A 26,942-nucleotide genomic window follows, 5' to 3' on the forward strand; every position below is an offset into this window, starting at 1 on the left:
ACCTCATCCTAGGACGTCCCCTCATGTTCACTCCTTCCACATCTGCCTTCCATACCTCTTTTACTAGTCTTTCTTCACTCATTCTTTCCATGTGTCCAAACCATCCTAATATTCTTTCATCAACCCTATCTCCCAGCTCCTTTTCCACCCCTGTTCTACTCCTCACCTCCTCATTTCTCACTCTATCTACCCTAGTATCCCCCATCATACTTCTCAGACATCTCATCTCAAACACATTCAAACTCCTTCTCTCTTCTTCTCTTGTGTTCCATGTTTCTGCCCCATACAGTGTTGTTGGCACAATCACTCCTTCATACAGTCTCCTCTTAGCATCCATTCCCAAATGTCTATTCCTCATTATACTCTTTAATCCACCAAGGCATTTACTCGCTTTTCTCAATCTACATTCTACCTCCACTTTCACTCCACCTTTCCCTGCCACATTTGCACCCAAGTATCTAAAACTATCCACTTCCTCCAGTCGCTCTCCCTTAATGCTCACTTCCAGTCTACTGCCACTTTCACCCCTTGTACATCTCATCACTTTACTTTTACCCACATTTATCTTTAGCTTTCTTCTATCACATACTCTCCCAAACTCTGCCACCAACTTCCTCAATCCCTCCTCCGATCCTGCCACAAGCGCAGTGTCGTCCGCAAACAACAGCTGGCTCACCTCCCACTTTTCTCCATTTTCTTTAACCATCTCCAATCCTTTGCCCACTACCCTTGCATTTACCTCTCACACCACCCCATCCATGTATAAGTTGAACAGCCAGGGCGACATAACACATCCTTGACGAAGTCCCACCTTTACCTCGAACCACTCACTCTCTCCATTTCCAATCCTGACACAAGCTCTACTATTCTCATAAAAACTCTTGACAGCGCCTAGAAGCTTTCCTCCTATCCCGTATATCCGCATAACCTCCCACAGTGCCTTCCTGTCTACCCTATCATAAGCCTTTTCCAGATCCATAAAAGCCCAAAACACATCCTTCCCCTTTCCTATACACATCAACCAAAGAAATATGTAAGAGAGAGAAATAGTAATGATCGATCTATGCTATTCTATATGTGAATGCCAAACTTAACTTAAGAAAAGAAAAGAAAAAAGAAAAAAGAAAAAAGAAAAAAGGGAAAAAAAAAAAAAAAAAAAAAAAAAAAAAAAAAACACAAATATCAATCCCTCACACATGTAAATAAAATTACTGGAGAATTCTACAACTTGTTAAGACCAATAAAGGTGGCTTTTACCTATTTGGAAGAAGAAATGGTATAAAAATAGTAGTCACACTGATGAGGCCTATACTGGAGTATGCTGCTACACTATCGTCACCCAATACCAAAAAGAAAATAATGAAGATTGAAAGAATCCAGAGAACTATGAAGATCGCCCCAACACTTTCAAACCTGTCATATGAGGATTGTCAAAATTAAATTTACCAACTCTGGAACAAAGAAGAGAAAGAGGTGACCTGCTGACCATCTACAGAATCATGAAAGGCATGGAAGTCCTTAATAGAGAGGACTTGCTAAAGCAAGGCCACTTCATTAAATCGGTGACCCCCCATCTCCATCCCCTCATACAGAAGTGGAGAAGATGGGGAGAAATCCTTTCAAGCTGCATCAAATTTTTTTACACATACTCCCTCACCCATTTCACCTGGTGGAGCACATCATCATCCATATACAACCATTCTCCATTCACCCCTGTCTTCTGTCCTCTCCTATCCTTCCTCAACAGACATTCCCCTCTTCCCCAAAGCCCCTTTCACCATCCATCTCATCCTAAGTTGCCCCCATCATGTTCACTCCTTCCACACCTCTTTTACTAGTCTTTCTTCACTCATTCTTTCCATGTGCCCAAACTATCCCAATACTCTTTCATCCACCCTATCTCCCAACTCCCTTTCCACCCCCATTCTCCTCCTCACCTGTACATACATGGGGGAGAATGTATCTATGACAAACCACACACAAACTTAAAACCTATGACCCAGCCACAAGCAATGCATCATCAACAGACAACGGGCTCGCTTTCTACTTCCCTCCACTCTCTAATCTCTATCCACCCATCACCTTCGCATTAATTCCATTCTACCTCGTTCATGTACATGTTGAAGTGCTGTAGTTAAAAATTTATCTTGTATCATATTAATCCATCCAAAACTAAGTGATATGCACATAACATATTCCATCAATGTATCTCAAAGTCTTAATCACTATTTCATATGTACCCTAGTAATACTTACTTGAACAGGAATGTTTCCGTATTTGTTAAAGTTGATGCCAGCATTAACACCTTGGTCAAAGAGCTGACTGTCATCAATGTCTGTGGGGATATAAACTGACTTTGGTTTGCCATCTTCACCAATTGGACCTAGAATAAAAACAAGAAAATTATAAATAAATAAAACAAAATAACTAAATATATTACTGTATATGAATGGGGTAGTGGGTAAGTAAACATGAAACACTACACAGAATTCTGACACTGGTGGATAAGAATGAAAGGATATATAGTTGTTGTCATCTAGACTGTCTTGCCAAGCAGTGCAAATCCCTTTGTCACAGACTAGCATTTGTATTAGAGTTTATGTATCAAACATGGCAGTGATTTGATCAGTTCCTTCAATCCAGTAGCTAGCATGCCTAATGGCTTTTCTTAGGATTTTCTGTCTTCACTTGGATTGAAATTAAAGGCGAGGTGCAAGAACTATTTATATAAAAATATGAAGAATAGACTTACTCTAGAACAGAGGGGTATGAACAGGACATGAGAGTGAGGGGATGCTACTGCCAGTGTCCCATCTTTTTATACGGGGACACAACGAAGGTGCCAATTTATGTCTATAAGCCTGACCTATTTCTATTTACCTGACTTCACACAATCCATCCACTTCTTTTCTGTGTGAAGTTTACAACTTGTCAATTATTACTTATAAAAATTAATTTAAATATCAATCCATATACACAGAGATACTACTTTTATGTGCCATCATTGTTTAGATGCACTTTGACCTCTTCAATAAAAAGCCCCAGTTATGTACTTCCCTGACATCTGCACAGCAAAACATCTTGTAACTGGTCATTTACCACAACTTTATATTTATAATCCTATTTCTCAATATCTAGCTTAAGATAACAGAGCTGTGGTCAAATTCTACATCCATATGCATTATCATTATGGATAGCAAGCAAATATGACTTGTTAGAATGTGTGGCTATTGGTGCCACACCTACCTCTCTTTGTGTTATCGTGATATGTCATGACACACCATTAAACTGGACCCACGACACATCATGGAACATGGGATATCCCCCTTCCCAGGATAAAAAAATGTTGCCTGTGAAGCAAGGCTTGAACATTTTTGTTAGGACACAACAAAGCACCACCACCTACATTTTATTTTCCCGGGGTGTGTTGAATACTTACATCATATCCCTGGAGTACTGATGTCCACTTGTCTAACCAGTCATTTTCCCCTCCCCTGTATTCCTATCTATATATTTCAGATGGTGATGATCACTCAGGTTAAAGAAAAAGGAGAAAAGTGGGAGGTGAGCCAGCTGTTGTTTGCGGATGACACTGCGCTTGTGGCAGGATCAGAGGAGGGACTGAGGAAGTTGGTGACAGAATTTGGGAGAGTATGTGATAGAAGAAAGCTAAAGATAAATGTGGGTAAAAGTAAGGTGATGAGATGTACAAGGGGTGAAAGTGGCAGTAGACTGGAAGTGAGCATTAAGGGAGAGCGACTGGAGGAAGTGGATAGTTTTAGGTACTTGGGTGCAAATGTGGCACGAAAAGGTGGAGTGAAGGTGGAGGTAGAATGTAGATCGAGAGAAGCGAGTAAATGCCTTGGTGGATTGAAGAGTGTAATGAGGAATAGACATTTGGGAATGGATGCTAAGAGGAGACTGTATGAAGGAGTGATTGTGCCAACAGCACTGTGTGGGGCAGAAACATGGAACATAAGAGAGGAAGAGAGGAGTTTGAATGTGTTTGAGACGAGGTGTCTGAGAAGTATGATGGGGGTTACTAGAGTGAGAAATGAGGAGGTGAGGAGAAGAACAGGGGTGGAAAGGGAGTTGGGAGATAGACTGGACAGTTGGCGTGCGAGCCTCTCCTTCTGGTGGAAGTTGAAATTTGCTACGTCATCCAGCCAGGCTTTCGAGAAAGCCAGGAAATTAGGTTCCCAGCTCCGCGGTATCATGTCCAACTCTCACGATGTGGCCATTAGAGACGACGTAGCAAATTTCAACTTCCAACAGATGGTGAGGCTCGTGCGCCAACTGTCCAGTCTATGTGCCAACAGCCGTTGGAAGAGCATGGGTAGACCAGATATCATCACTAACATCTCCAGCAGGCCGCTGTCCGACGTCGATACTGAAGTGCTAAGCCTGGACTTAAATTCGCCACTGGCATCCCGAAACCCAACCAGAACATCGACCTCGTCACGAAGAACTACAGGTACAAAGACAGCGAATTCCAGCAAGGCTACATACAAGGACTGCTAACCTCAGCACTTTGCGACCCTCCCAATCCCACTTTACCCAAGAGATACTTTCGAGCGTTGGAGGCACTCGCCAAGGACCCTGCCGTCAGGATCACCACCGCGGACAAAGGTGGAGGAGTAGCAGTGATGGACGCATCTTTCTACCTACATAAGATGACTGACCTCCTCAGCGATGAAAATACTTACGCCGAAGTCACCCAGGGGAAAGTGGACGTCGAGACAAATAACTTCCTTAAGAGACCGTCAGGGGCAATTATTCGAAAAAATCTGGTACATGAACGAATTTTAGGAAAACATTTAAAAAGAATCTCTATGATGTTGGCAACACTCCTACAAAGTTATAGAGCTGTATTTCGTTTCTATCTTTTTATACAGAATAAAATAGATAAATTATTGGCAACCTCTGGCAACCCATTGCGTAACAAATATTCTGTATATTGTAGTAGCGTTAATTTTTTTCTATAGCTATTGTTTTTTGCTACGGAATTGTGTTTATGGAGGTATTTAGCAACACCTCCCACAAGCATAGATCAGAAATAGCAGACATCAGGGCATCAGTACCCATCCAAACGTCAAAGTGAGGTCACGTTCTTTTGAAGCTCTCACCGTGCGTCATATTTTTGATTCCTCACTGTAATTTCTTGCGGTAATCATGGCAAGATTGACGAAAAGCCAGCGAGCAAGGAGGAAGAATGCAGTGAAGGCCCTTGCGTGCCAGATGAAGAAACGAGAAGGAAAAAAAACAAACGAAGAGGACAGCATCCAACCCTCTTGCAGCTTCACGAGCGAGCGGCCCCACCCACCTTACTCCACCCACACCACAAGTTGAACCCGCACCTCACACCTCATCTGCTAAGAAGAGGAAACTGGAGGTATGCTATGCATTGCAACCATCAGAGAAGACCACAGTTGATGACGAGAACTTAATTTTGAAAAAAAGTTATATCAAAGAATTATTCACACATGTTGCGTGCGGTAAGTGCTATGAGAAACTAAATGTCAGTTTTATAAATAAATACATGGATTATAAGATTGACTTAGAGTGTGGTTCAAAATATAAGAATGCCAACAAGAACATTCTTGAGTACAGTGTCGCCCAAGCGATCCTGGACTACAATGTTGGTTATAAAGAAGGATTTGTTGTTCCTCTTCTTGGAGAACCCTACACCCATATTCACAAGTCTGCCTACGAAAGAAGAGACAAGAAACGAGAGGAGAAAAAAGTGAAAAGTAAAAGTGGTAAAGTGACCAAAAGCGGGAACTATGGGGCTGGGGCCTTTTAAAAATGTCGCGCAAAATTTAAATGCCTTCTCATGTACATTTAATGTTTTTGTTCTTTTTGTTGTTATATCTTTGGTTGTTCTTGATGGATTTTTGTCATTTTTGTTTCATTTGAAAGATAAAATTATGCTCTTTATTTCCTATACTAAAATATATATATATATATATATATATTTTTAATGAAACCTGAATTTTGCAGCATCTTTGAAATGTTCAGATAAGAAAATTCACAAAAAATCAGAGGTACAAGTTTGGTCAAATGTACAATATAACTTATATTCCCCAGAATCTAAGCTTGCAATATATACCAAGCTTAATTATGTGGAAGGATTTCCATATGATTAATTACAGCTTCATTAAACTTCATTATATCTTCACTACACTTTATATATACATGTGAGGAATACAATACCCTGGGGAATTATAGACAAATGTAAATGGTAATTATACCTAAGTTCATCAAAGAGATTCAAAAAGTTTTAGGACATGCTCCCTTATAAAGCAACCTGACGGTCCCTTAAAGCAGCCAGGAGGATTCTTAGGAAATCAGAAACTGCTAAGTGTTTACTTCACCTCCTGCCAAACCTCCCACGTCCAGCCACCCTGTATGGGCTCCCAAAAACCTACAAGCCCAATATACCCATGAGACGCATTACATCAGGGATCGGGAGTGCGCCACACAAACTGGCAGGTGCGCTGGCCAAACATTTGTCTCGCCTTTTGGGTACCATCAGCGGCACTCATTTGAAACACTCAGGGGACCTATTGAATAGAATTAAGGACGTTCTTTATTTTATTCTTTATTCACACGTGTCCAGACCCTTAAAGCGATTGACCTCCTTAGGGCTAAAATCACTAGTTCCGACACCGACCTCCCAATTCCCCCCAATGACTTTGTGGATTTAATACAGCTTTGTGTCCAATTCAATTATTTCAAATTCCAGGACCATTACTTTCACCAAAGGTTTGGCATGGCCATGGGCTCTCCTTGCCAACCTGTTCATGGAATTTCTAGAAGCAGGACCTTTCTCAGATATCATTCCTGACAATGTAGTATGGCTTCGCTATGTGGATGACATACTACTAACTTCCCCCAGACGGTTTGACATCCCCAAACTCCAAGTGGCACTGAACGAGGTTGAGCCATCCATCCAGTTCACCTTGGAGGAAGAAGTCAACGATTCCCTTCTATTTTTGGATACCCTTATCATCAAACATGATAATCTTTTCAAATTTACAGTCTACTGGAAACCAACCAATAAGGACGATTTGACTCACTTCCTTTCCCACCATGACCTCAGTATTAAAAAAGGTGTAGTTATAGGTTACTACCTCAGAGCTCTCAGAATTTGTAGCCCTGAATTCTTAGAGGACGAGTTTAGGCACATAAAGGAGGTCTTTCAGAAATTAAAATATCCAGAGTGCATCATCCACCAGTGAAAGAAAAAGGCACTCAAAATAATGGAAGGGTGGCAACCAACAAAAGATCCAGCTAGGAGGCTTATCCTTCTAGCCAGCAGCGTCACCACCACCCTCACCTGGACACTTGGGCGTTGCAACATTCACGTAGTGAGCCAGTTCAGCAGGACTATCAAAGAGCTCTTTAAAAGGAGTGACAGCCGGGACGAGATGTGGGGAAAAAATGCTGGTGTCTACCGCATATCCTGTGCTGGATGTGATAGAGTAAATATCGGCGAGACCTCCCGTGACCTGAAGACCCGGATCCGGGAGAATCGCTACGATTCCCGGAACAACATCACCACCAACGCCTGTGTTATCCACCGGAACACCAACGACCACCTGATGGATTGGGATAACGCAGAGCTTCTTTTTAGTGAACCAGACGGGGTGAGGAGGAAATGCCTGGAAGTGGCTGCCATTCAAAGCTTCAAAACCATTGAGCAGAACAGAGGCATGTTCAACATCGCCCCTCCTATCATCCATCTGTTACCCGCATTATACTAATGTATGAAATGTCCCCCTTAGTCCACTTCAACAAATTGTCCGAAATGTCCTCCTTTATCTCCACCAAGTCCCACCCGTCATCCATCTGTTACCCGCATTATACAAATGTATCAAATGTCCCCCTTAGTCCACTTCAACAAACTGTCTGAAATGTCCTCCTTTATCTCCACCAAGTCCCACCCGTCCCCTGCTCACACACCCCTCCGCCTACCACCCACCCTTCCCTGATAACCTCTCCCAGTTCCTTCCCCATCGGCCTATATGTACTCAGAGTGTTTGCCATATGTCTGTACTTGAAAAAGCTGTAACAAGCGAAACGTCGTACCAATAAAGGTTTCGATCTCACACGCTGTTGATTCTCAGTCATGTCGGCTTTTGCCATTGTGTTTCAACAATATACGACTCTTCCCATACTATGCCAGTAGATAATAGATGAGGTCTGGCACATATGATCTAATGACATTTCTCCTGCATTAACTAATAAACTTGGTATTGGGGAAGACTTGAAAGCACCTGTGGCCAAACGAACTCCACCGTGGTGTACCGTATCTAAAATTTTCAGTCTGGATGAAGTGGTCGATGAGTAAAACTTGCATCCATACGATAGTTTCGATAAAATAAGGGAGAGATGTAACTGCAAAATTGTTCTGCGGTCAGCGCCCCATGAGGTATGTGCTCAAACTTTTAAAATTTGCATTGTCTCTAGACATCGTGTCTTCAGGGTTTTCAGGTAGGGTACCCAAGAAAGGTGCTTATCAAAAACAAGTCCTAAAAACCTGGTTTCATCAACACAAGGAATCTGGTCATCCTTTAACCAAATAGTAGGGCCAGGGTGCAGACTTCTTAGTCGGCAGAAATGTACGACGACAGTTTTGCTGGGTGAAAATTTAAAACCATTATTATCTGACCATGAAACTATTTTATTGATGCAGAGTTGTAGTTTTCTTTCAGCTATTGCCATGTTACTAGCTCTAAATGAAATGGAGAAGTCATCTACAAAAAGGGTGGCAAGTATATCAGGAGGAATCACAGATGTCACCCCATTTATAGCTAAACTAAAGAGAGTGACACTGAGAACAAACCCGAAGTACACCTTCCTGTTGTCTTATTTCAGATATGACGTTCCCAACTCTTACTCTAAAATCATGATTTGCAAAAAAATTCTTGATGAAAAAGGCCATTTCTCCTCGAATGCCAATAGCATGTACAGCCTTAAGAATACCATGCTTCCATGTTGTTGTTGTCGTTCCCTAGACTGTCTGTCCGAGCAGTCCCGTCTCCCCAAGGAAGGCCACAGCCGAAACTGGGTTTTCCCACAAATCCTTTATAGAGTGTATGTTGTGTTGTTTGCGTGCATGATTGTGTATAATGCAGTCTTCCATTATGTGTTGTATGGTATGGGGTGAAGTGTTACATCCTGGGCAGCTGTTCACAACACGGTCGTCCAGCCTCTTCTGGTAGCTTAGAAGTGCTGGGTGGTGACCGCATCGCAGTCTGGCCAAGTGGACTCTGTCCTTTCGTGGGAGAGAGGATTCAGAAGGGTGGATATCAGGGGGTCTGGCATGCAGCAGTGTGTTGTCTTTCAGTGTGTTAATGGAGCAGTGAGTGATATGATTATGAATATGTTTCTGGAGGCTGGTATTTGGTGGTTGTGGAGGAAGAGAAGAGAGTATCTGTGCGTAATAAAGGTCTTTGGGTGTAGTTTTAATGTTTCTTGGTGTGTGTGGGTGTTCTGCTATGTAGTGTAGCGGGTGTGATGTGTTTGTGGTGGCTGCAGCAAGTGTTTGTGTGCCTCTCATGTCGAGGTGGTCCTTGACTTTGAGGACTTTTGTTTCATGGTGTAAATGGTCTGTAGGTGTTGTATTTGTGCAGCCTGTAATTGTTTTTAGGGCTTTGTTTTGTATGATTTGAAGGGTGTTGTGGTGTGTCTCACTGAGATTAGGAGCCCATGCAGGACTCTCATAATTCATCACTGAGCGTATGCATTGTTTGTATATTGTTATATTAGTTTCTTTGTTTTGTCCAAATGTTGTTCCAGTGATTGACTTAAGGGGGTACGCGACACCTGGAGGTCATTTTCTAAAATATTTAGAGTAAAGAGCTGAAACTTCTCAGGTAAATAGGTATCCATATTGCTTACATTTTAGGTGAAGCAGAATGATGTATGTACACATGTACATATGTACACATGTACACATGTACGTATACCAGTAGCGACATTTAAAAGTGCACAGCACCATAATACGTGGACCAATTTGTTTTATATTTTGGCTATGATTAGTCAGTAGGCACACCTAGGGCCGGTCATTGAGTAATTGAACAATTTCCTTTATACTTTTGCATACAGGCATTTCAATTTTAATGGCTGGCAAAAATCGTGAAAAATACAATTTTTTTGCTCGTTTCCATTATTACTCCAAACTCTTTCATCCTATTGAAAATATTCGAACGATCGGCCCTAGCAGTTACTAAAAGTAATATTCCCTGTAAGTTTCATTTAAATCTAATGTATATTAGATTTTTTATGATTAAAAAAAAGTAGAAAAATATCGAACGGAGATATGGCAACTTGAAATATGAATATATCTGTAACTTGCTTATAGTTTCACCAATTTGACTGATTTTTTCATGGCTTAATTCTTATTATATAATAAGTAAGTACAGTAAAAATTATCAACATATTTTAATTATAAGTACTTTAAATACTGAAAAACTAAAGTATAAGTATGTCACAGTAGTGACGACGCACAGACGACAACATCATATAATTTGCTTTTTTGCACCTTTGGCGGTTTCTTCATATGAAACCTCTCTGCTGGGGGTCTTCAGGGTATCTAAATCATTGGAAAGAGGTTTATTTTCCAGTAGTGGGCACCTTCTCTTTCCTCATCAGATTCCCCTCGCCAATCTATGTTGGTAGGGCACCCCCTCCAGCATCATATGATGTCCCTTCTTCTTTCTTCTTCCTGTATAGCCTTGATTTTTTTCCTCTTGCTTTCTTCTTTGGATTTAATCTTCCTCTTTGAATTGTTTAGTCTAATGTTGTCCTTTACCTCTGTCACCGTCACAGAGGTGCAGGTGAGGGCGGTGGTGGAGTGAGAGGTGGTGAGATCTTTAGTCGTCTTTGACTGCTTGCCATCTTTAACTGCTGTTTTTTGTCATTGTGATGTTCTTTTGTTCTTTTTGCTACCCATGATGACTGTACTAAAGAGTAATATGTACTAGCTAAAGTAATAGATTGCAATGAGAGCTCATGAGACATGCGTACTACCCTTTTCAGAGTTAGCCGGTAACTAACGCTTAGTTTCGCACAAAGTTGGCGAAATATTCTCCCTCCACCTTCCTCCCTTCCCCTCCACAATCGTATTGGCCGTTGATACACTGGGCGAGTGTAAATTCAATCAAATTTCAACGTTATTCGCTGCGCCTGAAGGTCCTAAGTGGCACGCCTCCTTCTAGTGTGGGTTGCGCCTTTAAATCTGTCCCTTTAATCCTCACCCAGGACCTTTAAATTGCGCGCGGCTGGAAAATTATTTGTCGGGATTTATTTCTAAGTGGTATACGAACATTTTGAACACAGTTTTGAAAAATGCCATATCTTGACCAAATTCACCCCCCCAGGTGTCGCGTACCCCCTTAAGTGCATTAAGTCTAGGTGTGCATTTGTTTTTTATGTTTGTGAGGTGTTGTTTGAAAGACATGGATGTATCGTATGTTACACCAAGAATTTTCGGTGTGTTTGTGTGTGGTATTAGAGTGTTGTTGATGTAGAGATTAGGTATGTATTTGTGTTCTTTTGTCCAGTTGGTGAGAAGTGTTGCTGTAGATTTGGTTGGAGCTATTTTGAGTCTGTTTGTGATGAACCATGTGTTGAGTGTGTCAAGGTATGACTGGATTATTTCTGCAGCTTTGTCTGTGTTGTTGTTGTCGTTCCCTAGACTGTCTGTCCGAGCAGTCCCGTCTCCCCAAGGAAGGCCACAGCCGAGACTGGGTTTTCCCACAAATCCTTTATAGAGTGTATGTTGTGTTGTTTGCGTGCATGATTGTGTATAATGCAGTCTTCCATTATGTGTTGTATGGTATGGGGTGAAGTGTTACATCCTGGGCAGCTGTTCACAACACGGTCGTCCAGCCTCCTCTGGTAGCTTAGAAGTGCTGGGTGGTGACCGCATCGCAGTCTGGCCAAGTGGACTCTGTCCTTACGTGGGAGAGAGGATTCAGAAGGGTGGATATCAGGGGGTCTGGCATGCAGCAGTGTGTTGTCTTTCAGTGTGTTAATGGAGCGGTGAGTGATATGATTATGAATATGTTTCCGGAGGCTGGTATTTGGTGGTTGTGGAGGAAGAGAAGAGAGTATCTTTGTGTAATAAAGGTCTTTGGGTGTAGTTTTAATGTTTCTTGGTGTGTGTGGGTGTTCTGCTATGTAGTGTAACGGGTGTGATGTGTTTGTGGTGGCTGCAGCAAGTGTTTGTGTGCCTCTCATGTCGAGGTGTTCCTTGACTTTGAGGACTTTTGTTTCATGGTGTAAATGGTCTGTAGGTGATGTATTTGTGCAGCCTGTAATTGTTTTTAGGGCTTTGTTTTGTATGATTTGAAGGGTGTTGTGGTGTGTCTCACTGAGATTAGGAGCCCATGCAGGACTCGCATAATTCATCACTGAGCGTATACATTGTTTGTATATTGTTATATTAGTTTCTTTGTTTTGTCCAAATGTTGTTCCAGTGATTGACTTAAGTGCGTTAAGTCTAGGTGTGCATTTGTTTTTTATGTTTGTGAGGTGTTGTTTGAAAGACATGGATGTATCGTATGTTACACCAAGAATTTTCGGTGTGTTTGTGTGTGGTATTAGAGTGTTGTTGATGTAGAGATGAGGTATGTATTTGTGTTCTTTTGTCCAGTTGGTGAGAAGTGTTGCTGTAGATTTGGTTGGAGCTATTTTGAGTCTGTTTGTGATGAACCATGTGTTGAGTGTGTCAAGGTAAGGCTGGATTATTTCTGCAGCTTTGTCTGTGTTACGATGTGTGCATGTGATTGTTATGTCGTCTGCGTAAGAAGAGATTTGTATTTCTGAGGTGTCTGGCGTGGGTAAGTCATGCATGTATAGATTAAATAATGTGGGGGATAGAACTGAGCCCTGCGGTACTCCGTTCTTAATGTTTCTGTGTTACGATGATTGGCCATTATATGACACATGAGCATTCCTGCCTGCCAGATAATTGGCCAGCCATCTTTTGGTGTTATTGTGCATGTCTGTGTTATATATTTTATTTGTTAGGTTGTGGCGGGGGATAGCATCAAAAGCTTTACTAATGTCCAATGTTATGAGAAGTGTTCTGTGGTGGGGCCTATCTGAATTGATGCCATCTAAAATTCTTTGTGTGAGGTTTGTCAGAAGAGTGTTTGTGGAGTGTAGTGGCCTAAAACCGTGTTGTGAGTCAGCAAGGGGAATATATGGTGTGACAAGTTTAAGTATTAGGCGTTCAATGACTTTAGAGGGGGTGCAGAGAAGTGTGATTGGGCGGTGCGATGTTGGGATTGTTGGGTCTTTGTTCGGTTTTGGAATGGTGATTATTTTACCATGCTTCCAGATGTCGGGTATAGTGTTGTGTGAATAGCTGTAGTTTGCAATGTTTGTGAGTGCGTGTATACCTTGTGGGCCAATGTGTTTTAGGTGGATGTTGCTTATGTTATCAGGGCCATAGGCAGATGAGTGCTTGAGATTATGCATTATGAGTTTTGTCTGACTGTCTATGAAGGGTGTATAGTCTGAGTCTGTGGGAAAGTCTTACGTCGAATGGTGCGTCGGTCGTCAGGGTGAGATGCAAGATGGCTCGTCTGTGCAAAATGACGTATGAGTGCGTTTGCTTGTTGTCTGTTTGAGGGTAGATTATCTGTTGTTGTGATTATTGCTGCGTGAGAGCGTGTAGTGTTAGTGTTGGATAGTGTGATGCTGTTGAGCGTTTTGTACAATTTGCTGGTGTTTGTTTTGTGATGAAGTGTATTGATAAAGTTTTGCCAATTTTGTGTTTTTTGTTCATGTATTTTATTGGCAATCACAGTGTTTAGTGTTTGTATTTGGTCTGCTCTTGTAACTGGGGGGAAAAATCCGACTGTCACTTCCACGTAGTGCTCCCTGGGTAACGCTAACGACAGCAGTAGACCACGACAGCCTAGCTAGCCAGTGGCCTTACTATACAGCTCAATTAACACAGATGATGCCTCGGACTGGATGGACCACACGGCAACGATCACGAAATGACACTGGACCTTCTCTAAGGAATACACGAATAGCAACCATCAATGCCACTACAATGAATGATAAGTTGGAAGAAGTCGTAGACATGATGACTGACAGAAACATTGAAATAATGGGAATATGTGAAACCAGACTTCTTGGAGAGGGAACAAAAGCGATTCACAACAACTACCAGCTAATTTTCAAAGGAATGGATAATGAAAGAAAATATGGGGTGGCTTTTATTCTAACACCAACTAGTGCAGAAAAGGTAGAGAACATCTTTTATATTAATGAAAGAATTCTAGCAATAACAATAAAAGTGAATGCAGAAAGAATAACTTTTGTGCAGGTATATGCACCTCACCAGGGAAGGCCTCAAGAAGAAAAAGTAGAATACTATACAAAACTACACAGTACCCTGGATTCATGTGGAAATACTATCAAAGTTGTCATGGGAGACATGAATGCACATGTAGGAAGACAGAGGAATAATATAGAAAACGTCATCGGTGCACATGGTGTTGGAGAAAGAAATGATGAAGGAGAAAGACTGATAGATTTCTGCATAGGTAATAGCATGTCTGTGATGAATACCTTTTACCAGCATAGAGAAAGTCATAAATGGAGCTGGTATCGGTGGAATAGCGTAACTGGTGAATATACTGAAAAATCACTGATTGACTATGTTAACAACTAACAAGAAACTTTTCAAAGATGTCAAGAGCATACCATCGGTTTCCTTTGACTCGGATCATCGTTTAGTTCTTGCGAAACTAAACATTAGGAAGCCAAAGCCAATGAAAAAACTTGTCAGAGAAAGAATCAAATTAGAGAATCTAAAAGAACCAGAAAAGGCAAGATTATATAAGGAAAAGATTTCAGAAGTTTATCTGAGCGAGCCGGAAGAAACCAGAGACATTGAAGAAGAATGGATATGCATGAAGGATAAAATTACAAAAATAGCAAAAGAGGTCCTGGAGACCAAGAAAATAAGTGGTGGGAGAAAAAAGAAAACTATATGGTGGACGGATGAAGTCCGGGATGTTGTTAAAAAGAAGAGTCAGTCTTTTAGAAGATGGATGAGAAGACGGACCCCAGAAAATAGGTTGGAATACGAAACAGCAAGAAACGAAGCAGAGACAGTAAAAGCAAGAGCCAAGAGAGATTCTTGGAAGAAATTGGGAAAAGAGCTTGAAGAGGATCTGCTGGGAACTAGGAAGCTCATATATAGTTTGGCGAAGAGTTATAAAAGGGGCGAAGAAACAGTAGTAAATACAATTAAGAATAAAGACGGAGTGTTACTAACAGATGAGAACGAAGTAGATGAAAGGTGGAGAGAATATTTCTCAGAATTATTGAATCCTCAGGAATTGGACGATGAGTGTGAAAACACCAGCCTGAGACTAAACTACTACCACGAAATATCTATCGAAGAAACTAGAGTTGCCATCAGTAAAATGAAAAATGGAAAAAGTCCTGAATGCGATGGCATACCTGTAGAGCTGCTAAAAGGAAATGAAAACACAGTCACGTGGCTAACGAGAATTTTCAATATAGCTTGGTGTGAAGGTAGAGTACCAGAGGATTGGGGGAAAGCCATTATATGTAAAGTACCAAAGAAAGGCGACAAGTCAGAATGCAAAAATTGGAGAGGAATATCCTTATTATCACATGTGGAGAAGATATATGAAAGAATACTTGAAAGAAGGTTAAGAGCGACGGTAGAAGAAAAATTAGAGGAGGGACAGTATGGATTTAGACCTGAGAGAGGTACAACAGATGCAATTTTCTCCTTGAAAATGCTGATGGAGAAGAGATGGGAATGGGATCAACCAGTGTGTATAGCTTTTGTTGACTTAGAAAAAGCCTTTGACAGGCTACCAAGGAAGATGATTTGGGATACATTGGAAGACCCTATATATGGTGTAGATAGATTACTTGTTAGAGCAATCAAAAGTCTATATAGTAAATGTACCAGCGCTGTAAGAACACAAACTCGCGAGGATAACTGGTTTGATGTAAATTCTGGAGTAAGACAAGGTGGGGTTATATCCCCATTGCTTTTTGTACTTTTTATGGACAAATGTATGAAAAATTTGAGATCTGGAGAGGAAGTTCTTACATTGGCATACGCAGATGATATTGCACTGGTTGCAAACAACCCCATTGAACTTCAAAATGCATTAACTGCTTGGAACAGTGCATTGAAAAGAGTGAAAATGAAAATAAACACAAATAAAACAGAAGTAATGATGGTCGCAAGGCAAAATGAAGGGATAGAAATATGGTTGGGAGGCGAAAAACTGAAATTAGTTGAAGAATTTAAATACCTAGGAGTAAAGATAGATGAAAGGTGTCAAATGGAAAAAGAAATATTAAATAGAATAGTGCCATACAAATAATTTAAGAACGCTATATCCATTGATGCGAGAAAAACTTATACCCAAGCAGGTTAAGTTAACAATTTACAAAAATATTTTAAGACCAGTTCTAACATATGGGTCAGAAACATGGACATTGACAGAAAGGCTGAAAAGTAAGATACAAGCAGCAGAAATGAGAGTACTGCGAATAATAAAAGGTGTAACAAGGTGTGACAGAATAAGAAATGAAGAAATAAGAAGAGCTGGAAATAGAGCCAATATTAGAATATGTAGAGAAAAGCCAATTAAGATGGTTTGGCCACGTCATGAGGATGAATGAGCATCAGTACCCATTAAAATACTACCAGTGGCAGCCACAAGGAAAGCGTCCAACAGGAAGACCCAGGAAGAGATGGAGAGACGGTATCAGACAAGCCATAGAGTCAAGAGGAAGAACTATGGAAGAGGTGGAGAGTGTGCAGCTATATGCTGATAGGGACTTGTGGAGGGACTTCGTGAGGCATCATCGCTGACAGGGCATCGCCCTACCTGGTGTATGGTGAGAAAGGTGAGAATTTGGTCTGCTATGTTTTGAGGGATAGGTGTGGGGGTATCGTGTTTAAGTGTGTCACGTTGTCTGATGAGGCCTTGGATTTCTGGTGTGAAGTTGGGGTTGTGTGATTTTCTGTTGCCTCTAGGGATGTATCTCTTGTCTGCGTTTTGTATGATTGTATTAAAAGCGTGCACAGCATTGTTTATGTTTGTGATTGGTGTACTGTTAAGTGTTTCAAAATGTTGTTCTGTCTCTTCAGTAAAAGCTTCCCAGTTAGCTCTCTTGTAATTGGTGTAAGTGTGTCTGTGGCCAGCTGGGGTGCATCTTGTTTTGGTGGTGATGATGATTGGAAGGTGGTCAGAGCCAAGGGCTCCGACCACTCTCCATGATGTTGTTGGGGTTAGGCAGGGGGAGCAAAAGGTGATATCAGGAGAGGAGGGAGTGTAGAGGGCTTGGTATGGGATATGTGTATGATTATGCGTGTTGTTCATGATAGTCAATGAGTCGAATTGAGTCTGTATATCAAGCCCTCTGTCTGTGTCAGGGTTGTCGACATACCAGGCAGACGACTTGGCGTTGAAGTCACCACCCATGATCAGGTTGGGGATTGAGGTTAGTTGGCTAAGTTGAGGTCTGAAGGTGTTTGGAACTGTGGGGGATGATTGGGGGGTAATGTACATGTTAACTATTGTCAGTGTTGAATTGTTGCCTGTGCGGATTCTAATGGATTGGGTTCCTGTTGTGTTATCTGTGGTAGGGAGGAGAATTTTGGTTGTGGCACTTGTGTCCACAAAACAGATGGAGTGGTGGATCAGGGTGACGAGTCCACCGCCATTGTCGTCAGTCCGGTCTTGTCTGATGGTGGTGTAATTATGAAATGATGGTGTTTTGTGTGAGTGTCTTAGTTTTGTTTCTTGTAAAATCGCAATGTGTATGTTGTGTTGTTTAAGAAAGTGTTCAAGTTCATGTTTTTTAGTGTTAATACCGTCAATGTTGTGTTGTAATATGTTGATGTTGTGTGTTTTGTGTGTTGTATGTTGCCGTTTGGGGTTGAGGTTGGGGTGGTAATGGGGAAGGTGTAGGATCTGGGTCAGAGGGGGGGAAAGGAGAGATCGGGGACAAAGGAAGGGGAGTACTAATCGGGGGTAAGGGCAAAGGGAAATTGGGAGTGGGTAAGGGTGTTGGCTGTGGTTGGGGAGGTGATATGATGTTGCTTAGAGACAAAGGCTTTACAAATAGAAGATTCCAGCTGAAGTAAGGCACCTGCAGTGGAGTGCATGCGACGGAAAACACATTGAATATCAGATATGATGTGGTTTCGTTCAAGATACCAGACTAGTCCATTGACAAATTTTTCTAAAATTTTGCACATGCAGCAGGTGAGGGCAATAGGACGGTAATTTGAGGGAATTGAACCATCTTTATTAGGCTTAAGAAAAGGTAAAATAATACCCATTTCCCAAACACTGGGAAATGAATGTTCAAACCACATCCTATTAAGAAGTGCAAGAATAAAACCTTTAGTTATAGGAGATATATGTTTCAACATGGCATATGTAATGTCGTCAGGACCTGGAGAAGTATCACTGCAGGAGTTCAAAGCTGAATCATATTCCTTTTCAGTGAAAGGGAGGTTATAGGATTCTTCATGAGGAGCAGTGAAGTCAAGATTACGTTGTTGTTCTCTCATTCAGTATTGATATCCAGGAGAGCTGTTGTCTGGTTTAGATATATTAGCAAAATTATTTGCTAAGGCATTACTGACATCTTTAGGATCAAAGACCAAAGAGCCATCTAATTTTAAAACAGGTGGAGGGCTAATGATGTATTTCCCCGATATTTTTCTCAAGTTTTTCCAAACAATCGATGCCGGTGTTCTATAGTTGTATGATGATACAAATTTAGCCCAAGACGGTGCTTTGCTTTTACGATAAGCAACTAAATTCTCATCATTTCTATGGCAATGTAATCTAGTCAAAGCTCATCATGTTGCTCTATGTAGATTTCGTATGGTGTCAGACCACCACGGTACAGGGCGTCTCCTAAACTTTCCAGATGACTTTGGGATGGAATTAATGCCAGCAGTGAGTGTGTCATTTAAGCACTCCAGTGCAGCTTCTACTGAAGAAAAACTGTCAATTCTGTTATGGATAGTACTCAATTCTTCAAACTTGTCCCAGTCAGCTTTTTCAGTGCACCAGCGAGGAATACCATCAGTAGGAGCACCTTCCTGTGTATACAATACAGTGGGATAGTGATCACTGCTTCGTAAGTCATCAAGGACTTTCCATTCAAAGTCCAAAGCACAATTTGAGCTGCAGATCGATAAATCTATACATGATGTAGATCCAGTCTGAATGTGATAATGAGTAGGTTCACCAGTATTTAAAACAGTAATGTCCTCCTGCTCCAAAATAGATGAAATTAGATTTCCTTTCTGATTTGAGGTAACATCACCCCATAATGGGTGATGAGCATTAAAGTCACCCATAATAACAAGTGGCTGAGGTAACTGTTGAATAAGATTCAACAGATTATCTTTGGTTATATTAGTATTTGGTGGTAGATATAGGGAGCAGACTGTATATCTGCGATTCAAGCCGGCTTGTATCGCAACAGCTTGCAATCGAGACTGAAGAGGGATAGGAACATGAGGTATATCTTTACGGATATACAACATGCTTCCCCCATGGATACCAATATCTGGATCATATGTAGTAAGGTATGCTATGAAGTCTTTAGGGCATGGGGTGAATGAGTCTAACATTATTTCTTGTAAGGAAATAATATTAGGTTGCTGGTCATGGATTAGCAGTTTCAATTCCTCATACTTGGCTCTTAGTCCCTGACAATTCCATTGGAGCAAAGTGAATTTATTTATGGTTCAGGGAATGTCGGGTGGTGTTGTTACCCGACTTCTTGGTCTTAGATTGTGGGACTGAATGGACCTCAGCTTTAATTAGAAGCTTTGGTGGTTTAGATGATTGAACTCCAGGTTTAATTTTAGTAGGACCTTCTTTAGGTCTACCAGAGGTGGTAGTACTTCCCTGTGGCACTTTCTCTATAGGTACAGAAGGATCTCCTGTTGATCCTTCTAGGTTGAGGGAAAGGTTTCCCACTCCCCTCTCAGGGGTGGGAAGAGGGCCACTATCTGGGCCCTTGGGTGATGGTGTAGGGCCTCCCATGGCCCCAATATGGGAAGAGTTGTTAGATGGCATTTTGGATACAGCTGTTGTAGAATCTCTATTCTGAATTTTGCCACTTGGGCAATCCAAAGAGTCTGAACTCCGTGTTCACTTACTGCGAGTTGGTTGGTCAACTGATCAATTGGTTGATGGTTTGCACTTTATCTGGTGTGACTGATTGGTCTCCATTTTATCCGTATAAGGCTGTGTTTTAGTGGTGAGGTGGCCTGTAGGCTGTAATTTGTTGCCAAGGGATTCTGAGTATGTCTTAGTATCAGGTTTTGATGAATGAAGCACTTTTCTTCTTGCTTCAGAGTAGCTAATACCTTCTCTGACCTTTATATTTAGGATTTTTATCTAGTATATATTTTTCACAAGATCTAGAGGAAGCTGGGTGCTCTTCATGACAATTAACCACTTCCATACGGTGACGCCTACGTAGACGGCATGAGGAGCAAGTGGGTACTCGATGATGCCGACGTCGCCATCTTGATTATATTTATTGTAGTCGTACCTACGTAATTTCCATTCTCTCTAAACTGGCTTCATCAATTTTCTATGGTTATCAAAATACACAGGTGAGAGAGAATGAACAATTGAGCACCAACTTTATTTTTTATAATGCGATTATTATGACACAACATCACACGTCGGGCAGCTAATGCTGCCAGACCTGCAATGTGCCCCAGAGTGAAGAGGTCAAGACACTTCAATGTTTTTGTACATTCTCCATGTTCGCTTTCACTGCAATTGACACAAATCGGTGGTGTTCCTGCTAATTTCTTGCGACATGTGGAGAATATATGACCAAACATTTGGCAGTGGTAACATCTTGGTGAAGGTATAATATGGTCTAACCTTCAGTTTATAACAAGCAGCAGATATTGATGATGGAAGATTAAGCAGGTCAAATGTTAAGATTATTAGAGGTTGGTCTACAAGAGTGCCATTTTATTTTCATTTCATCCAGCTAACACTTAAAACATGCTGGGATTTCAACTCTGTTAAGAGCTTTTCTTCAGAAAACCTCAGTAGTTCCTTGGAGTAGACAACTCCTTTACATTGGTTGAGTGTCTTGTGAGGGGTACAATCTGCCTCATACCCAGCAACTTTTCCAATGTTCTGCAATTTTGAGCTCTCTTCTGCAGAGTTAACCTCTATCAGAAGTGATCCACTACTTTGGGGGATGATTTTGGGTTCCCTGCCAATACACTGGATAATTTCTCTATGGATATCAAAAATGTCTAAAGAGTATATGGAGTTGCCATTGAGCATGGATAAAGTTAAATATTTGTTATAATGGGAGTGTAAGTGGACTGGAAGGAGGTTTCCTCAAGGATAATGTGGATGAAGGTGGAACTGGGAAAGGATTTTGGGTTCCCTGCCAATACATTGGATAATTTCTCTATCAAAAATTTCTAAAGAGTAAATGGGGTTGCCATTGAGCATGGATAAAGTTAAATATTTGTTATAATGGGAGTGGAAGTGGAGTGGAAGTGGAGTGGAAGGAGGTTTCCTCAAGGATAATGTGGATGAGGGTGAAACTGGGAAAGGAGATGTGGGTCTTTGTAAGTGCACTTGGGGCTGGCAGTGAGAAGAGTGTAGAAGAAAGGGAGGCCTTTTGGATAGATTTAAACGAGTGCATTGAGGATTTAGGGAGAAATATCAATGTCATAGTACTGAGAGACCTTAATGCTAGGGTAGGAAATGGTCCGATTGATGAGTGGTTGGGAAATATGGAGTTCCAGGAAAGAATCATAGTGGAGAGTGGATGGTGGAAATGTGTCTAGAAAGAGAGTTGATGATAGCAAATACAGTGTTTCGGAAGAAAGTCAAGCATAAGTACACATGGGAGAGGGTGGTGGATGGAAGGGTGGTAGATAGAGTGTTGATGGATTATGTAGTGGTAAATAGGATTATGATAGCAAGAGTTAAGGATGTACATGTGCTAAGGGGAGGGTGGGGGAATATCAGATCATTTTTTGGTGGAAGGTAAGTTGAGAGTGGAGGATAGATGGAGAAAGAGGAAAGGGACAAAAGGTAGGTAGGTGCTTAGAGTGAACTCTTTAAATGAAAAGGAAAAAGAGGAGTACAAGAAGAAGCTGAAGGAGGAGTGGGAGGGAGTGAAGGATAGAGTAGAGTTAGGTGTGGTGGAGGAATGGAGATGGTTCAAGGAGGGAGTCACAAAGTGTGCAAGGATGGTGTGTGGAACAAGGAGGGCAGGAGGAAATAGAAGGAAGGGTAGTGAATGGGATGAGGAAACAAAGAAGGTTGTAGAAGAGAAGCGAGCTTTCACACTTTGGTTACAAAATAGGACGGGGGAGTCATACGAGAGGTACAAAGAAAAGAAAAGAGAAGTAAAGCAAATGGTAAAGGAGGCAAAGAGGAGAGCAGATGTGAAGTGGGATAAGAGTATGACAGAAAATTTTGAAAGTAATAAAAAGATGTTTTGAAAAGAAATTAAGAGAGGAAGAGGAGGCAAATCAAGTAGAGAAGAAAAGGTAAAAGGTGCACATGGAGAGATGATAATGGAAGAGAAGGCAGTAAGGAGATGGGCAGAATATCTTAGGGAGTTGCTAAATGTGAAGGAGGATAGGGAGGGAAAGATAGCTGCAGTGGTAAATGCTAAGAAAATGACCGTGATGAGTGAGGAAAATGGAGGAGAAATAAGGAAGGATGAAGTGAAGGCAGTTAAGATGAAAGCAGGTAAGGCACCTGGTCTGGATGGATGCCATGCAGAATGTCTAAAAAAAGGAGGTACAGTGATGGTGGACTGGTTGGTGAGGTTATTTAATGTTTGCTGGAGAGAGGGTAGAGTGCCGGAGAACTGGAGGAGTGCCTGTATAGTTCCTCTTTACAAGGGAAAAGGGGACAAGTGTGAGTGTAGTAGTTTCAGAGGGATTAGCTTGTTAAGTGTAGTTGGGAAGGCTTATGGAAGGATCTTGATTGAGAGGATTAGGAGAGGAACAGAGGGAGTAATTGGTGAGGAACAGTGTGGATTTAGGACGGGTAGAGGTTGTGTAGATCAGATTTTTGTGGCAAGACATATGTGAGAAAGTTATAGGAAAGGGGAAGGATATTTTTTGGGCTTTTATGGATCTGGAAAAGGCTTACGATAGGGTAGACAAAGGCACTGTGGGAGGTTATGCAGATATATGGAATAGGAGGAAAGCTTCTAGGAGCTGTCAAGAGTTTTTATGAGTAATAGAGCTTGTGTCAGGATTAGAAATGGAGAAAGTGAGTGGTTCGAGGTAAAGGTGGGACTTCGTCAAGGATGTGTTATGTCGCCCAGGCTGTTCAACTTATACATGGGTGGGGTAGTGCGAGAGGTAAATGCAAGGGTAGTGGGTCAGGGATTGGAAATGGTTGACCACTTCCATACGGTGACGCCTACGTAGGCGGCATGAGGAGCAAGTGGGTACTCGATGATGCCAACGTCACCATCTTGATTATATTTATTGTAGTCGTACCTACGTAATTTCCACTCTCTAAACTGGCTTCATCAATTTTCTATGGTTATCAAAATAGACGGGTAAAAGAGAACGAACGAATGAGCAATGACTTTTTTATAATGTGATTATCATGATGCAACATTGCACATCGGGCAGCAAATGCTGCCAGACGTGCGATGTGCCCCAGAGTGAAGAGGTTAAAGAAAATGGAGAAAAGTGGGAGGTGAGCCAGCTGTTGTTTGCGGATGACACTGCGCTTGTGGCAGGATCAGAGGAGGGATTGAGGAAGTTTGTGACAGAGTTTGGGAGAGTATGTGATAGAAGAAAGCTAAAGATAAATGTGGGTAAAAGGAAGGTGATGAGATGTACAAGGGATGAAAGTGGTAGTAGACTGGAAGTGAGCATTAACCACTTCAGTACGGGACTTAAATCTCGCGGGCAGCAGCCAATGCCAGCCGTATGACGTAATATAATATTATTCGCATCATAAAATATAGTCACCGCTTATATCGATCGTTCTCTCTTTCACCCGTGAATTTTGAAAACCACAGAGAATGGGATTCAGGGCGCATTTGGGAGAATGTAAAAACACAGGGGCGACTACAATAAATATAATCAAGACGCCGATATGGCAGCGTCGCGAATCCACTTGCTCCTCATGACGCCTACGTGTGCAGCACCGTATGGAAGGGGTTAAGGGAGAGCGACTGGAGGAAGTGGATAGTTTTAGATATTTGGGTGCAAATGTGGCAGGAAAAGGTGGAGTGAAGGTGGAGGTAGAATGTAGATTGAGAGAAGCGAGTAAATGCCTTGGTGGATTGAAGAGTGTAATGAGGAATAGACATTTGGGAATGGATGCTAAGAGGAGACTGTATGAAGGAGTGATTGTGCCAACAGCACTGTATGGGGCAGAAACATGGAACATAAGAGAGGAAGAGAAGGAGTTTGAATGTGTTTGAGATGAGGTGTCTGAGAAGTATGATGGGGGTTATTAGGCTAGAGTGAGAAATGAGGTGAGGTGGAGAACTGGGGTGGAAAGGGAGTTGGGAGATAGGGTTGATGAAAGAGTATTAGGATGGTTTGGACACATGGAAAGAATGAGTGAAGAAAGACTAGTAAAAGAGGTCTAGAAGGCAAATGTGGAGGGAGTGAACATGAGGGGACGTCCTAGGATGAGGTGGATGGATGGGGTGAAGGGGGCTTTGGGGAAGAGGGGAATGTCTGTTGAGGAAGGACGGGAGAGGACAGAAGACAGGGGTGAATGGAGAATGGTTGTATATGGATGATGTTGTGATGCATGAGGTGGAATGGGCGGGGGAGGTAGTATGTGTGAGCAAAATTTGATGCAGCCCAAAGGGACTTCTCCCTGTCTTCTCCTTTTATGCATGGGGCGACAGAGGGGGTGGGGTCGCCGATTTAATTAAGCGGCCTTGATGTGGATGTGCTGTGTCTTGCGACACTGCTTCTGACCCAGGGCAGTGGACAAGGTGCAGGGATGACCCATCATTCAGGAGGTGCTAAGATAAGAGGGAGGGTGGAGGGGTGTGGAGTGTTTACAGGGATGGAATGGGTGGGAATGAATTTATGCCTTTTCCTTTTTAGCTACCTCCCTTGTAAGGGGAAAAAAGCCTTGGTATATGTATGTAGTTCCATTTCAACCATTATGTGGTCACTTTTACTTATTGGTGTCTTGTATTCAATCTTTTCCACTATTTCTGGTTCTGATGTGATTATTAGGTCCAGTCTCGATGGATCTTCTTCATTTCTATACCTAGTGTTCTCTTGAATCCATTGAGTCATTGTATGGTCAATAATCATATCAAGTAGTACATTTCCCCATGAGTCGTCTCCACCCTTTACTGTCATCTCTTCCTAGCAGACTTCTTTACAATTAAAGTCAACCATTATAACTATTCTTCATCTTCCATTATCTTATTTAATGTTATCCTTGCATCTTCTAACATACTTTTATGTTCTCTCTCTTTCCACGAGGCTGTTTTAGGAGGCACATAATTTATTACAAATTTTTTGCTCTTCCTATCTTTGTCTTCCACTTCCATCGTAATTATCTCTACTCTATTTTTTTCATATGTGACATTCCTCACATTCATTCTTAGTCAGGAACATAACTCCACCCCCTTGTTTTACCTCTGTTTCTAATCCAACAATTATATGCACCATGTCCTACACTATTGGGTGTTAGTGGACCTTTCAATTTTGTCACTACAATTCCCATTATGTCCGGTTCTTTTTCTTTCGGGTAATCATTCAGTTCGTTCAAGCCTGTTATTGAGCCATCTATATTTGTGTAAGAAATTTTCAATTTTCTTCTACTTCTATCGTGTATTCCTCTGCTATGTACTATTTTCTCACTTTCATATTCACTACTGATAGAATTTCTCTTTTTCTCTGTTCTTTTCTCATTTTTTTCCCTTAGCTTCTTGTCTTTTTGGTTTCTCATCCTCCGTTTCCTCTTTGTTCATTTCTCTTTTTATCCATATCTGTTTATATTGATCACTGTTTGCTAGTTTCCCTGTTTTTGCTAAGATATTCTCTGCTGTTGTTTGTGACCTGAATTTGATCTTAATTGGTCTGGTCTTATCTGTATTGTATTTCCCTAGTCTATATTTCTTCTATTTCTTTCCCTGTTTCTGTTCCATCTTCTTGAACTACTTCCAATATCTTATTTACTTTCTCCTTCTCCTCCTTTATTCTTGTAGTCCAATTTGTATTATATTTCTCTTCCATGCCCAATATAATTATACATTCCTTTTTATCCACTAAGTCTCTCGCTACATTCTCTTCCTCCCTCATCACTTTAATAATTGTGTCTTTAGTTTGATCTTTCATCTGTTGTGCTACTATATCCTTAAATACAATTTTGTTATTCTCTTGGACTTTTTCCAACCTTGTACTTCTTTTGCTAAGGACTCTTTATTCTCTTTATTATTCCTCTTTAATTCTTCATTCTCATCTTTTACTTCTTTTAACAGTCTTTTTAATTCTTCTATTTCTTTAGTTAGGGTTTGGTTCTCCTTCTTTAACTCTTCCAATTTATCAACTCTACGTGTAAGTTGACCGAACCTACTCTCCCAATGTTCGGTCATTTTCTCTAGTTTTTCTTCTAGACTTGCTAATTGGGGGAGGTTGGCATCCCACCCCTCATTAAAGCCATGTTAATTATTATTTCCACTTTCCATTGTGTTGTTGTTTTCTATATTTCTAACCTTAATGCTTTTACTGATATTTTTTATTTCCCCTGTGCCGTCAGCAGACCTCGTTTATATATTTTCTAATGTCAGGGGGAGCCCATTCATCTCCCTCCTCATTTCCTTCCATTTCCCTCAGTAATCCCTCCCCTTCTCCCCTTTCATCACCTTTCTAC

At 41.3% G+C, this 26,942-nt stretch overlaps 1 protein-coding gene across 4 annotated transcripts in view; it reads right to left on the bottom strand.

Moving 5' to 3' along the window:
* LOC143036416 (putative ATP-dependent RNA helicase vasa-like) overlaps window positions 1-26,942 on the bottom strand; it is a 388,960-nt gene that overhangs the window by 187,619 nt on the left and 174,399 nt on the right. For all 4 annotated transcript variants that reach the window (XM_076203755.1, XM_076203753.1, XM_076203752.1 and 1 more), the window contains exon 7: window positions 2,256-2,383. In XM_076203755.1, coding sequence (XP_076059870.1) covers window positions 2,256-2,383 — 128 coding nt within the window. The remainder of the gene's footprint in view (window positions 1-2,255; window positions 2,384-26,942) is intronic.

This window comes from Oratosquilla oratoria, chromosome 20 (assembly GCF_046742065.1).
Source record: "Oratosquilla oratoria isolate Oo_2021 chromosome 20, ASM4674206v1, whole genome shotgun sequence".
NCBI classification, from domain to species: domain Eukaryota; kingdom Metazoa; phylum Arthropoda; class Malacostraca; order Stomatopoda; family Squillidae; genus Oratosquilla; species Oratosquilla oratoria.